This window comes from Pollicipes pollicipes, unplaced genomic scaffold (assembly GCF_011947565.3).
Source record: "Pollicipes pollicipes isolate AB1234 unplaced genomic scaffold, Ppol_2.1 Scaffold_6686;HRSCAF=7923_pilon_pilon_pilon, whole genome shotgun sequence".
NCBI lineage: Eukaryota > Metazoa > Arthropoda > Thecostraca > Pollicipedomorpha > Pollicipedidae > Pollicipes > Pollicipes pollicipes.
In genome coordinates, this window is record NW_023596921.1 from 6610441 (window position 1) to 6626131 (window position 15691).

At 58.1% G+C, this 15691-nt stretch overlaps 1 protein-coding gene across 1 annotated transcript in view; it reads right to left on the reverse strand.

The window, feature by feature from the left end:
* Positions 1–490: 490 nt before the first annotated feature.
* The window catches only part of LOC119108651 (transcription cofactor vestigial-like protein 4), a gene marked incomplete at its 3' end in the record, with an annotated part of 36768 nt that continues 21567 nt past the window's right edge, over positions 491–15691 (reverse strand). Inside the window, 2 exon segments of the mRNA XM_037232270.1 lie at positions 491–726; positions 3685–3880. Coding sequence (XP_037088165.1) covers positions 491–726; positions 3685–3880 — 432 coding nt within the window.

Here is a 15691-nt window from a genome sequence, read left to right on the forward strand (position 1 = left end):
GGGACAAAAATCAACGTACCAGGACAACCAAAAAATCCCTTAAGGTTTTCATACGTAAAAAGGTGATGAAGATATCCTCCATCATGTTCAGATCTTTTTTCTTCGGAGTTAAATCACTTCACCTTTGCAATTTAGAGAACCCTTCCATATTCTCAAAACGGCCTGGTATCGCTTCCACCAGTGAAGTGTCATCTTCAATTCAAATTAAGACATTCTCTCTCACTCTGGTGCAACTGCAAACCACGCCCACGTGATGTCTGACAACGGGCGCTGCTAGGGTCCCCCCCCCCCTCCCTCCCTAGACCTGCATTTTTTACCTGATGGCTCCTGACAGAAAGTAAGAAATCGGGGTAATATGTTCTCCCCTAGCTCCGCCCCCTTCCCCTCCCCCCCCCCCACCCGCCCACACACACTTGAGATAATCCTGGCCACACTCCTACGTCTGACCCACTCACGTCGACCTCGCCCTCTTCCGCCGGCCTGCACTGACCTTTGATGACCTCGCGGGTGCGCAGGTCGTCGGCGCGCTGGTCGCCGTCGGAGCCGGCGCCGTCCTCCGAGTCGGAGCGGCCGGGGCCGCACGTGATGACCGACGGGCGGCCGTGCTGGCGGGGCGGCGAGGCGCCGCGGGCCCGGTACGGCGGCGGCGAGCCGCGCCGCACCGACATGTCCAGCGGCCCGTCGGCGGAGTCGTCACCCGCGTCACTGTACGCCGCCGAGTCTTGTCTGCAACGGAGGGCGCAGCATGAGAGCAGCAGCCGACAGCCGCGGACAAGGACGCAGTCGACGCCTCGGCGGTTTGCCCGCTCCTGGCCGCTGCGACAACGCGGCGGCCGTGGCCCGCCTAGTCCAGTTGGAACCTACAGGGTTGCCGCAGGACGGGTTGTCCCTGCATAGGATCGATCCTTGCTACCCAGCTGCCATTTCCCCAAAGCCTGTGGTAACGTGAGCGTCAGAGCGCGACGTTGATGACCTGCGTTACGCGCGTCGTGAAATGCCCAAAGGTCGTTTTGGTAGCGGGAGCCACGGGTAGCGTCGTTACCATGGGCAGGACGGATGGGGTGCGGGTGGAGGGTGTAACGAGCGGCGGCAGGGGCGGCGGGTGCAACGGACTGGGGTAGGGGAGGCGGATGCAACGGACTAGGGTACGGGCGGCGGGTGACACGGACAGAGGCGCGGGCAGCGGGCAACCTTTCGGAAGTTGCACCTTCCGTGAGCAGAGGGTGCAACATGCGGGGGCGGGGCTGCAGGTGGAGCACGCGGGGATGCCACATGCGGGGGCGGGGCTGCAGGTGAAGCATGCGGGGGTGGGGCTGCAGGTGAAGCATGCGGGGGTGCAACATGCGGGGGTGGGGCTGCAGGTGGAGCACGCGGGGGTGCCACATGCGGGGGCGGGGCTGCAGGTGAAGCATGCGGGGGTGGGGCTGCAGGTGGAGCATGCGGGGTGCAACATGCGGGGTGGGGCTGCAGGTGAGCATGCGGGGTGCAACATGTGGGGGTGGGGGCTGCAGGTGGAGCACGCGGGGTGCCGCATACGGGGGCGGGGCTGCAGGTGGAGCATGCGGGGGTGCAACATGCGGGGGTGCCACACGCGGGGGCGGCGGCGGTGGATGCGTCAGGCGCACGGGTCGATAGCTGGCCCGGCCGGCCGCGGGCCAGACAGGATCAGTCCCAGCGCCGCCGCGGCGGGACAACGCGGCGGCGGCGGTGGCGGGGGCTCTCGGCCCGTGTCGCGGCAAGACAGCTGCCTCGCGACGGGGCTCGGCTCGCACACCGTCCGCGACCGTTGGCAGGCGCCCCACGGGGCCGACGGCGGTGTGCCGGTGTGATCTCTTTCATCGCTGTCGTCTGCCGCGACGCATGACAACGGGCGGCGAGGCCCACGACAGCGGCACATAGGACAGCCGCATCCGGCGGCGGCCGACCTTTCGTAACGCGCCGCGTCACCTGAGTCACGTGACCTCGAAGGCGTGTGGACACGCGGCCGGCAGCGTGGCCAACACCCATCATTTGTCGTAGAACAGATACCACGTGTTAGTCACGTGGGCGTCGGGGGCCGGCGACAGAGTGTCGCGACCGGGCACTCTGCGCCACTCAACTGCGCCTATCTCATAATTCGTTCTTCAGTATTTTAAGACTTACTCCGAACGCCTTGATTGAAAGATCGCTGGGACCACAAGCTCGTGCTATGCAGTGCTTGTTGCGTGAACCCTGACCGCAGTCATCAGATCGTAAATTCCAGGTTAAGAGAACATTTTGCGGCGAAAAGTTTGCATGCCGTAATGTTTCGATCCGTCCTGTCGTTTGGCGTCATCTGAACTTTAGCGCGGCCGCTACAAATGGCGGCCACCATCTCAGTCATGAGCAAAATGCGAGCGCTTCAAAAGGTTTTATGAATCCATGCCACCACTCGTGTAGCAGCGGGCGAAGACAGACGCTCAACAAACTGAGCTACCGGAGCCCGCAGTCGAGTACAAGTTCGCCACCAAAAGCTCAGATTTTCCACTTGGAGCAGTTTTCGGGAGATCCTTCCTTGGAGTTGTTTCCATCAGTGAATCAAGCACTTTTTTCAAAGATTTACTCGGTATTCTAAAGGACCGCTAAAATACCTGCTTCGTAGATCGATACTTGCTTCGTGGCAAAACTGCTTTGTAAGGCATCTCATGCCAGCCAAAAATATTTCATTTCGATTCCAACGTGTCTTTCGTTTGGCAAGCAAACTCATTCGCGCTGCAAGTCCACCCGTCGGTGGTGGCCACACACCAACGCCACGTGGCCTATGGCTCTGACGGGCATAATTCGGCTTGAAAATTGTTTACTCACTCTAAGTGACCCAGGTCCGCTTTGTAGCACCATGTATCATGGTGCTCTGTCATGCAACTAGTCCAGCACATTCATCGTGGAGGGTTGTTGTGATAGTCTGCTGCTGACACGGTTGTTGTGAAGGTGGCACAGCTCCTACTCTTTACACTTGGAGCAGTAAAGCGAAATCTGACCACACACGCACGCCTCTGGATTAGAGGCGATCGGTGGCTTGCGAACAACTTTTTGGTTTTCGTCTGAATTCGTCGAATTCGTATCAAGCATTTCAAATTTTCAATCTGAAAACGCAGTGTTGAAATTCTTCCACTGTACTCCTCTAGCCTAATCCACGGCGGGTGACCTCCGGGCCTCCTAAGGTTTTCGGGACAACTTCTACGCGGTTTTCAGCACGGCGCTTAATTTTTGGCAGTGTGGCCAAGTGCTTTTGACGGTGTGGCACAACTTTCACATGTCTTGCAAACGTTGCAAGTTTTCCACGCTGGCAGCTCGTGATCTATGACCTCTTTCTCGAGGCCATGCCGGTGAGATTTCTCTAAACAGTGACGGATCATGACGTCATGTTTTCGACAAATGACGTTACAAAGCACTTGGAAAATGGGGAAGGTGAAGACGGAGTAAGAAAAATGAAACAACGCAACGAGGCATGAGGGGCGGAAGGGAGAAAACCAACAGGAAAAAAAGAAATACAGAAACCAGTGCAGGAGTCGAGGCAAAGAAGCAAGTAAAATAATTGGGAGACAGAGGAAAGACACAGACGAAAAGAGGGCAGCAGCCGACGGGCAGCAGCCGACGGGCAGCAGCCCGCGGCTCGCCGCCGACCGCGGGGTGGTGGGCCGGCCGCCCCCCTCCGTTGGTCCGTACCTCTTGAGCCGCAGCTTGGGGGCGGTGAGCGGGTCGTTGCGTCGGCTCTCGGAGCGCTCCAGCTTCCTTTGGCGGGTGGGCAGGTCCTTGGCCGGCGAGCGGCGATCCTGGCCGGCGGCCGGCGGCTGGCCAGACCCCGAGCCCCCGTCGCCGCCGCCGCCCAATGCACGCTGCGCCGCGCGACGTCTCAGCTCCTCTGCAATACGAAGACGGCGCGAGCGTCAGCGCCAGAGTGGGCCAGTCGCCCCACGCGGTGCTGCTCCAGTGAGCCCCCTGCGCTAGCGGGCAGCCGGCGGCTGGCGCCGAGCGTTCCAGCGTCGCCCGTCAGTGGCCAACGACCGTGTCACGAGTCACAGCTCAGTTAACAGCCCCCCCCCCACGCCCAGCGCGCAACCGGCAGGCAAGACAAAATAAACACCTCGTACACACACGCGCGCTACCAAATGAAGGCATCCGTGTCCGGTGGGACGCGCTTGGAACGTCGGCTGACGCGGCCATCCGAGGCGGATGGCAAGCCGCGGCCGGACCGGGCTTGGCCGGACCGGGCTGGACCGTGCCGGGCCGTGCCGCGCCGTGCCCGTATCGACCCGTGGCTGGGCTGCGCTGATGATTAATCACAGCGTAAAGGTCGCCACGGAAGCGCTGCACTTATTGTCACCAGTATTGATCAGAATAATCGGCGCGAGCCGGCGCCAGCCCCAAAGACACGGCACGGCCGCGCCGGCCGGTCTGCCCGCTGGCAGATCGACCCCGGTGTGCAGGCGGGTAGCAGTGGTATCCACCACCGTGGATAGCAGCGTGGGTATGCCACCGTGCTGGTCAAGTATTGTATTGCTGAGCTAGTATTGCGAGCCCAGTTCACGACCCACGACCTCACCAAACGGGGGTCAAGGCGCATATCGCCAGGCAGCTCCCAAAGCGGACCATGTGGGCTACAAGCGGTGGGCCATGCCGCTGCCGGCCGCGTGAGGTAGGCCTGCGCACGCGCACGCGACGCGCCTCTTAAACCATCCGGCGTGGCTATCGGCCATTACGCGGCTAATTTCGGGGCCGGTTCTCTGGTGGCTTCGGCTGCGTGCGGCCGGCGCTGCACGAGCTCGAAGGTCCGGCTGGGCACCTCCGGTTAGGAGATTTCGCCGGGCGGCGCCCGCTGATTGGGCGTTGTCTGCAGCGCCGGCGGGACCGGCACGCACCGGCTCGTAGTCAGCTAACGACAGCCTAATTGGCGGCTGGGAGGCGAGCCGCCGTCGGCGCCGCACGCCACCCGCCGCTGGTAGGCTCGACCCGCGCCACAGCGGCGCCTGCTTACTGGCCAGCCTGTCACGCGCGCAAGTGGCGGCCAAATGCCCCGCGTGCCTACAGACCAGGCGCGCCTGGCCATCGCGAAGACCGTCGACACTTGTGCCGCATTCGCTGTGCAATTACGTCAGCACCAGCGGAACGGCCCGAACGCGCGTCACCAGAGCAAACACAAGCTCTGAGCAGACCCATTAGGGCACGTGATAGGCCAAAGCGTTCAGGACGCCCACTCGCACATGCCCGGGCCGTACGGCCAGGCAGTGCGCAGAGCGACAGAACAACGGCGGCAGGTGTATCTGCATCCACTGCTGAGACCGCCAGAGCCGCGGCGGCGCCGGCCAGCGGCACGGCGTGAGCGCGGGCGCGCAGCCGGGGCGCCATGGGCCGCGTCCCCGCTGCGGGGCGAACGAACGGCGGCGGCGGGGCGGCGGCGGCCCGACGCTCCGCCTCATTACCGCGGGTTCAGCGTCCCCTCCCCGGCCGGGTAAACAGGACGGCCAGCGCCGGGGAGCCTTGCCCCGGGCCTCTCGCGCGCAGGTAACAAGAATTACAGGTGTCCGCCGGGCGTCGCGCGGCCGCATTGTGCACCGGAGCAGGCCGCATTGTGCACCGGAGCAAGCGGCGGCAGGGCGGCGCGGCGCCGTTGCCCAACAAAAACAGGCTGGGGAGGGCTGGCGGGCCGGGGTCGCTCTGCCCGAGACGGTCCGATGCCGGCCCGGCGTCCCCCTCCCTAATGACCACCCATGATCGGGCCTAATTTGGGGACTCCGGGACAGCGGGAAGAGGGCCTGGCCGGATACGTGTTCCATACAAGGCGGACGCAGCGGTGCCTTTGAGCCTGCCGGCACACCGAACATTAGAGGCAATTTCACGTTTTACTAGACGTGTGAATGGAGCGCCGACTCCTTTTGTCAGCGTGGCCGTCGCCGAGGCAATTTAGCAGCGCCAGCTGAGTCGAAAGGTCGCGACACGGCCCAAAAATAAACACAACAAAGCACTGACAAATGTGACGGATCTACGCTGGGGAAACAAGGCCGGTACCAGGCCTGGCAGCCAATCATACGGCTGAGGGCTCAGCGGGCTGGCTTATCCCCTTGATGTCCAAGCGAACATTCCTTGATTCATTTGGGCAGCAGCCGCGGCGACACGCCGCCGTTGTAATGTGCTCCTCTTAATCTGCATATGCCCATCTGTCGCTCTAAAACACGGGAGAGGACTGTGAATGCTGCACTGCCGGCTCCTTTGAGCCACACCTACTGGCAGCAGAACTTGAGTTTAGCTTCACGGAAGAGATTCAGTGACGACAGCGGTAAGAACTAATTTTCACGGGCATTTATGGGAGCACGCCATTTTAAAATAGCAGTTGATGGTGCTTTGAGGGTCACTGGCGTGGCATGCACTAGCACGTGAAGCATGACGGTGGAGCAAACAAAGACCCTACAGCATCGACCATGGCAGAAGCTTTAGAGATTTACGCGAAAACAATCCACGAAGAGAGCCCTCCGGAGATCGGCAGATAAAGACTTCGACAGATCGTCATAGAAAACGCACCTTTAAAGGGATCCTCATGGTTGTGGTACGTTTCGGCCGCCTGTAATGAACCTTGCAATATGCCGGCCGAGCAAGTCTGACCACATCAGCGATATGCGATGCAATTTTGACTAGCTTTCTGCCGGAGTTTGCACGATTACTGATATCCTGCCACACCGAAACAGGCCTTAGGTGGTTCGGGACTTGAGCCATTCGTCACAGATGTTCCCTCGAGATGACGATGACGTTCACCACCACGGAGGGCAGCGCCGATACACATGCCAGCCATCAGTAACACGTCGGAGTGAAGACCGCTTTACTCCGTCGAGACTGCACTGTAAAGGGTTCAGGTTATATAGCCTGTAGCATGGACTTCGTCCATTGCCGGACGACACCAAACGACACTTATCGCACATGAAGCGGCGTCAATTTTTGTTTGTTGTTTATTAGTGTTTTCGGGCGCGCCAACTGCAATGGTCATTTTGCGCCCGAGTATGGCGTCAATTTTTCCCGTGTGAGAACCGAGGCGCGATTTCGTGATTACTGCTTGGCTCCTTTGTATGTTCTCTCTCAGCGCATGTTTCGCTGTTTCGGTTTCCCGTGATACCCATGCGCGATCGCCAGTTCACGACGACAGGCTGCTAAAAAAAGAGCCGTTTGTAGCGAAGTTACCTGAAGATGTAGCGATGTTCTACAAAACGTACTTCCAAAATCAAGGTGCCTCTGTCTGCCGGCAGACATTTGCACCCATTGGCGTTTGTACGTTTGCAGGCATGTTTTTATATCTTCAAAAAGGTGGCAGGGCTCAGTGCGGTTCAACGCATCCCTTTCAATGCAATTCCCCACCTGCAGTCTTAGTTACAATAAACATACAGCAAGTCTTATTTGATCCTATTTCACTCAATATGGCAAACAACACATAGCTACCAACATAACCAATCCCGGCTAAATTATTGGCCGTGACTTCAATCCATCAAAACCAGTTCAGGCTGGTCAATCTTTCAATCCAATGTTCTCCTATCCCGTGTCGTGACAAGGTAAGAGCTGGGACCCTCGTAAGTCGGATCCACGCCACCATCGTACCCGGGGCTCCGCGGGCGACCCTCCGCTCGCCGATAGTGGTGACGCTCATGGGCTCATTATCTTCCAACGACGATATTACTCAACTCGTGTACACACACCTAGTTCGTCCATGCTTTGTCACAGTGGCACAACACGCCTGCACCGGGCCGCCCCGATTTACGCCGTGGCCCCTGGAGGCCGTCCGTTTGCCTGCGCCCAGCCTTGCAGCAGCCTCCCGCAGGATTGGTCCTCGTGGGCCTACGGAGGTCCACGGGCTGGGTACGCCTACCTAAGCTGGGAGTGCCGCTCTGTTCAGGCCACGAGGCGGTCCGTTACCACGCTTCACCCTGTTCTGTGGTTTGCATGGGGGGGGGGGGAGGGGACACACCACGAGTAGGTCTGGGGTGCCCCCTTATGTGGGCTTCGAGATGTCCTTCCAGACTGTACCGGAGACGCACCTCACCAATGTCATTGGCGCCTACCATCTTGACCTGGGACACCATCTTCCTTAGTTTGGGAAGTTTGTCCTTGGGTTTGGGAGCTGCCGCCTACCCTGGTCCGGGACGCTTAAATACTTGGCTCTAGGGGAGCCTCCCTATGTAGATCTGGACGTTGCTCTACCTAGATGTAGGGCGCCCTCCATTTAGGCCTTGAGCTTTGGGGCGCCGTTCTGTCTAGGATTGGAGCATCCTCCATTTAGGCTTAGGGGCGCTTTTCTGTCCAGGATTGGAGCATCCTCCATTTAGGCTTTGGGGCGCTTTTCTGTCTAGGATTGGAGCACCCTCCATTTGTGCTTGGGGACACCTCCTGCCTGGCTCATGCCCAGGGGCATCCGTCCCTCTTGGGCTATAGGGCGTACGTCTACCTGCGACTGAGGTGTTCCTCTTTCTGGGACTAGCGCACACGCCACGCTGGTTCGGGGGGGGCTCTCGTCCGGGGCTTGGCCGTGCCCTTTCACCAGGGCTCCGGGCCCAGTGGCGCCGCTCAAATCCGCTTGATGGCACCGTGCTTTGGGCCTCACGTGGCCAGCGTGCCTTAATTGGCCGAATAGGCGCAAACATTTCCGGATGTCAATGGAGGTGCCACTAACACAATGACGCTCAAACGGCCACATCCACGCCATCGGCTGGTTGAGGGCCGATCCTCCCTTGGAAAGGTCTTGCACTGGCGTCAGCGCCCGGGACCAAAAGTGCGCCACACGCGCCCCGTGGGGGCAGGGTGCACGATCCAGCTCGGGAACCGGTGAGGCGTGCGATCCGTTTCGCTCCCACGCCCCACCGTACGCCCGCTGGCGGGCGGGAGAGCCCGCCACCCCTGGCGCCCGTGCGCCCGCCGGCTGCGGCGAAGCGGACGCTGCAGGCAGCCAGCGAGCTGATTCTACGGAACACCCGCACCGTTGATGACCGCCCGCACGCCCGCACGGAGCATCTCTGCGCCGCTTACCGTCTTCATCTTGATCGAACCACGGTTGCCAGACCTTCACCCGCGGGCGCTCCTGCTCCGACATTGTCGGCGGCATCGGAAGAGCGGCGCCTGGCTAGCGTCCGCAGTCGCTCCGCAGCATGCCCGCCAGCCGCCGCCGCCGTCACCCAGCGTCACAAGCACACCCCGGACGCGCCTGCCCAGCACTGCCCCGCTCCGCTCAGCTGAATGAGCCGCGCCCGGCGCACGCGGCAGCCGGCCGGTGCCGCGCGCTGATTGGTCGGCGCGCGCCGCCGATTGAGTCGGCGCCGCGACGCCAGGTACCGCGGCGGCGGCGGCGGCGGCGGCGGCGGTCGGCTGGCGCGGCGGTTGGAGCGGAGCGGGCCGGGCGGCCGCCCGTCGGCCACGGCTGGAATTTGGCAGCCGTTTGACGCCAGCTGCCTCTAAATACCACGGCTGATACGTTGACTATTTGCGAACGGAATGCTTAAGAAAATACGGTCAAAGGTTAAGCAGCAGCGGGCCGCGCGTCGGCCTGGGTTTAGTGGTGCAGCGGTAGCGGATGCCATGCGCAGCAGTACAGCGGGCTCCGCTTATCAGCAGCGCGTCCATCAAGGGAATACAATGGTAACGGTGATGTTCACCCGTGAGGTGGTTAATTACGGCCTGAATAAACCGTCGTTTGGGCTAACGTTCCAGGGATGCTTGGCTCATAACTTTCCTCACATTCGACGAATACTACCACTGATTGGCTTACAAAAATCGAGCAATCGAACGAACATAATTGAGCAAAAGTTGCATTAGTGGTTGCAGAAATTCGAACATCGCCCGGACCCCAGTCGGCCTCGAGTGATCAAAGCCACCGTTTTTCCTGTCTCCTTTTTGCTTTGCGCTGGTGCAAGATTCGACCCATAAATCACGACACCGATCGGTATCAATCAATCGGAGATGTCTAAAGGTTTGACAGCTCACACATTGATATGGATAAATATCGTGTCAATAAACTGAACAAGCTGGCATCGTAACTGGTACTTGGTGTCTGTAATGTGAAAAGGCCGTTCCACTCGGCTCCTGCGACTGCGTTAGCTGCAAGGGGCGACCACGCTGCTGAGACATCAGCCTTTTGGAAGGAAAACACCTTCTGAGCGACAAGCGGGCTGTCTGTGTGCAACTTCGTCGTGTTGAACAAGCACAAAGGTGCACTACGGATCAACGAGCACGATTTCGGAGCGAGTTGGGCCATTGTCTCGATTCACCCGGAGCTCCTCCTGCACGCCGTGCCGGGCCGGACGCGAGGGCGCCATGTCCGCCGCACCCGTCCCCTGTCAGCGGTCGACAGTGCTGCGGTGTCGTGTCGGGCGGCAGCCGGCGGACTGTGGACCACCGGCGGCGGCCGACCCGTCGCCGTGATCACGTGGCAAGGACGGCGCCGCCGTAACAGCAGCGTCGGGCCGGCGATGGTGCGTTTGCCCGCCGTTCACCGAGCGTCCGAGAGGGCCCAGACTGAAGCGCCCGACCGAGTTCAGTTTTCGGTGTCCCGTGTCCGGTGTGCAGTATCCAGTGCCCGGTATCCATTGTCAGCTGTGAGATATCCACGGTACGCGGCGGCGCCGGGGGTGGAACTTCCCAAGACCTGCCGCCGGCGACGCTGCTGCGATACTGCTGCAGCCGTGTGTGCACCATTTCCGCGTGTCCACTGTCCAAAGCCACGTGAAGCGATCCTGGCGTGCACCATGCTCAGCTCACAGCGCCAGCATGTCCACAGCCCAGAAACATCCACTCGCCGTCTCTAGCCGTGCCCGCCACTCAGCCGTGCCAACTATCCAGTCATGTCCACTGTCCAGTCACGCTCTTTCTCCAGCCAGGTCCACCGCCCAGTAATGTCCCTGGCAGTTCATTCAAGTCCACTGTCCGGCAATTCAGTCGTGTCCGCTCTCCAGCCGCGTCCGCCGTCCGGCCACTGAGTTCTCCGTGCCGGTCCATGAGCACCCGTGCCGCCGCCGTGCCGCCGCCGCCGCCGCCGGTGGCGCCCACGGCCGCTCAGGGTCACCGCTGGCGGCGCCGGAAACGGCGCCTCTGGCGGGCCGGCGCCGCAGCGGCGCGGCGGCCAGACCACGTCACCGGCTGGACACGGCGCGGCCGGCCGGGCTCACTTCCGCAACCGACGCCGCCGCCGCCGCTGCGCCGCCTGCCGCCGCCGCACTTGGAGACAGAGGGGCATGGCACCACCATCTGTTTGCGGTGGAAGTGACCAGAAGCGGCCAGGTGGATTACCCATAATAATGCACGGTACCCGACACCATTGTTTCTCCAGCTTTTACGAAAACTGTTTTATGGGACCATTATACGCTGCAAAGCCATTCCCAAAACCCCCACCATAGCCTGATAACAATTCAAGAGCTCAGTGAGTTTATGCAAAATACGTCTGTCATCTTTTAGGAAGCATGGAACAGGGCAGTCAAAACGACTGTGTCTTCTGTTAAAAAGCACGAATTGCCAGCAGTCAAATGCTACTGAATTATGCTCCCACCAATACCATGCAAGAATGAACACCTAATATAACTTGTCCATGGATTGTGTTCCTTGAGTTAAAAAAATCAAAAAAATATTGAACATTCCATCCAACCCAGTTGTGCGACCCGACATGCAATGGGAAAATCTCATCCCATGATAATAGCATAAACGCGCAATCAGGCAACGTTGTATGGCAAGAAAGCTGAGGCAAATCCTGCCAGCACAAGAAATCTTCGCATTGTATCACCACTACACCCGCAGTTTCAGACCCTGAGCCTGGCAAAATGACCACTCCACCATGATATGACTCCAATACTCAGATGCATTTGTAGACCTCGGCACAGCATTGCATGCCTTATTTCACTAAAAGCGACACTTTCCCACCGCGGGCTGCCCTACAGGACCATTGCACGGCGTAAGGCCAGATTCAGGGCCTCTGTTGGAATGAGCATTGCGCAGTACTTTCATGTCCCCGCTTGTTGCGTCATATGAGTGTTGTCCTATGTCATGCTTTAAATTTTTGTGTCGCTATTTTGGGGAGTTTCAGGCTCCAGTCCCATGTCAAGCTTGCCTTATATAAGTCATGTACTGCCTTCGGCATTTAGTATGGATTTTCCATATAATTTCGGATCGCGAGGCTACAGGCCAAACCCAGCATTTGAAGCGTGAGCAGTGAGCAATGATCCTCTACTTTGACGAAAGGTTCAATGAATACGCGCCCAACTATTGGGCATGTTCCACGAGAGGTCTCCGAAATGGTGCATGGCTTCCGCGTGGCAAACAGATACGTAAACGGCCTCCTCGTTTCACATCAGTGCTATTTCAGAAAATGCACGCCGCACTTAATTTTGATTTTCACGTCAATGGTGTAATGCCTAGACTTCAGCCTCCTTTCCAACAAAACCCTTTCACTTGAGCTCAACTCGAAATTGGACCTGGAGTTAAATGGAAGGTTCCATATTTGTGGATATTGAAGCAAGCATCAGACATGATAAAATAAGCTCGCTGATACCCATTGGTGTACTTTTAAGTGTAAAAGACTGCTCTAAACACATCGAGCAAATATTCTGCTCAATACATCATTGACCATGTCATGGAGCGTTTATAAGATGTTGAAGTGTCGTCCCACACACGATCCAAAATTGCCACCTTAGCACTCGTTTGTAGTGCTTCAATCTCCTGAGAGGTGGCCTTTGCAGTGCTGCAGGTGTTTGGTTAACCAAATTTCGTTACGTGCTCGTGTTTTGGCCCTTTCTTGTGGTCTCTTCGCATACGTACTAGTGAGTTTAAGGTGTTAACTTGCATTCACATGCACGGTTAAGGCACTCATCTTAAGTTCTTCGATTACAAGCCTTATTTTCATAATAACTAGCACCCATGTCCAACTTCTTGTGCTATGTAGCAAACGTGACTAGACTTTGCACCATTGTTAACATCTGCTTGCCGTCTGCTTTATCTAGAAACCTTGCTCACGAACGTCAGGTGTGGACGGCCCGCCGGCTATGTTCTCGCTAATCTTGAACGCCACGTGGCCGATGGGGTGGCGATATTTTGATGATGATACTATCGGACCGTGCATTCCTGATTGACCTTGAAATGGTTTGTACATACTCGTGGGGGTTTGCCTGATGAACTAGGGCGTTTTATGTCTTTAGAAGGGTACGGCTGTGAACTGCGCCAAATGATCGACAAAATAGCTATTTTAGCTCCAAATCTAATACAAATGTGGATCGACCCATAAAACTTGAGTTTGGGCTCGATGCTGCAATGACCCACCCATCATATCCCATTTAAATTCTTGGCACAACGCTCAAAATGCAGTAACTCCAAAGCATAAAAACAAGAACAATAAGCTCCATCCCTACCACAAATGACCCAAGTGTGTTGAAGGAATTCGTGTAGAACGGAAGTCTTCCTGCAAACAATTCATTTAGACATCCAGATGTCCGTTCGAAGGCCACAAAGCGATTTATCCAGTTTGACGCACGGCGGATCATTTCGGACAGCGTCCATAGCCGCGTTTGAGCCACAAGGAAGTGTCGCCTGATCAGCTCGCCGGTAAGCCAAGTTTTGTAGGGCCTGACTATGCATGACTATGTAAACATGCTAGCAGATTTGTTTGTAAGTTACATAAACTCTATTTCAATGGTGAAATCCTGTTTAAAAAGGAGCAAAAAGTGGAAGGCGTATGAATTATACCAAACAATGCCCCTTTGCCTTAAATTCTGGACACATGTACTATGTCTGCAATATTCTAGCCGTAAAGCGGATGTGCTGCAGCGCTGCCAAAAATATGCCTGAATGTAGATGCGGTCATTTTCCGAATGACTCAGACTTCTCCTTCGTGGTAAAGTTCGTTGGCAGTGGACCGAACTGTCGAACGCAGTCTTGAGCAGGCAAAAAACCGTTTAGCACAGCACAGTCTGAAGGCCTGATCAGCCATCCCCTGTCCGTTTACTCCAGTGGCTCGTTCTATTGTCATAGGATTTTCCATTGTTAGGCCTCTGCAACCCTTAACGAGAGACAGTCCAGTCTGCAAACGGAGCAAAAAAAACCAAAGGTGGGCACCATGCTCAAAACGATACAGGCCGGTTCTGCAACATGAGGCCAAGACCCGCGACAGTACCTATCGCACTAAAACGGGGATGGACCACAGCCTGCACTTAGGCCAAAAATATGTGGCAGCGCGGTAACGAGGGGAAGAACGACAACGGTCCAGCCCACAAACGACGCTGAAAAGCTTGACGGTACCGTGCCTGAAACGAACACGGCCCAATTGGCACACGAAGCTGGCGTCTCTGACCACGCAGTGCCAAAACGAGAGGGGCCGGCTCAGACCTGAGGTCCGGAACCACCACGGGGCGTGACTGAAGACATGGGTGGGTGGGACGCTAATGCGCTGATGCGGGTGCGCATTTTTCACCTGGCAGGTGTAATCTGCTGGTGTTCCTCCGGGTTTTTTCTCATCACGTCTTGTACTGCAGCCCGAACAAGGTTTCCGTCACGTTCTGGGACGATCCGCACTCGCTCAAGAACAGCAGCATCTACACGGCCGGCATCGCTGAGAAGCGTTCACGACTCTGCGGTTCTTCACGTCCGCGACCGGGCGGATGTGCGACGCGACAAGTCACGAGCGACGACGTACCCCGGCCGGGCCTTTCGCCGGCGCAGAGGTCGATCGCAGGGGCCGGCCTTGCTGGCCTTTGTTGGGCAGGGTGGCGGCCGGCGCGCCTGCCCTGCGCCCGACTGGAGGGCTGCAGTCAGCTCAGAGGCGGCCTGCGGAGGGCTGCCGCGGGCTGCGGCGCTCCGCGGCGGGCTGCAGCAGCTCCGCGGCGGGCTGCAGCGGCTCCGAGGCGGGCTGCGGAGGGCTGCCGCGGGCTGCGGCGGCTCCGCGGCGGGCTGCGGAGGGCTGCCGCGGGCTGCGGAGGCTCCGCGGCGGGCTGCGGAGGGCTGCCGCGGGCTGCGGAGGGCTCAGAGGCGGGCTAACGGAGTGCTGCCACGCGGGCTGCTGGGCGGCTCCGCGGCGGGCTGCAGCGGCTCCGAGGTGGGCTGCGGAGGGCTGCCGAGGGCTGCCGCGGGCTGCAAGTCGCCTCCGCGGCGGGCTAACGGCGTGGCATAAGGCCGGCCCACGGTGTCGCCTTGACACCGCTTCTGCCGCTCATCACTGTTCTTATTTATTGTTGTTTAACATGTAGTCGTGGAGTTAAGTGGCAAACGTGTAGAGACATTAATACAGTATTCGTCTTGACTAATTGCCCTCTCACACATTGAGCCATGGCCGATGGGAAAAAGGGTCCTAAATGCATTGCAAAAAGAGAGTAGGATGTTGCAGTTTCGGGATGTGTCATTTCATTCCTGGAGGCACCTTATGGGACAGTGAAGAATAGTCAAAACTTGTAACCGGCCGGGTGTACCCGGGCGAATCTTGGCTCGCATTCGTTCAACTCTACGAAACATGAGGGTCGAGACCCGACCCGACCCGACCCGAACGAACGTTTTTTTCAGGCTGTTAGTATCATTCAACCTTGACTGTGCAGTAAATTTCTACCCGATAAACATACGATGATATACGGATGAACGATGACTAATAGCCAGCTGACAAATATAGGTCGGGATGGTCATTTCATCAAAATATATCGACACGGAGTGGGTTTTGCATGGAAAATGAATATGATTCACC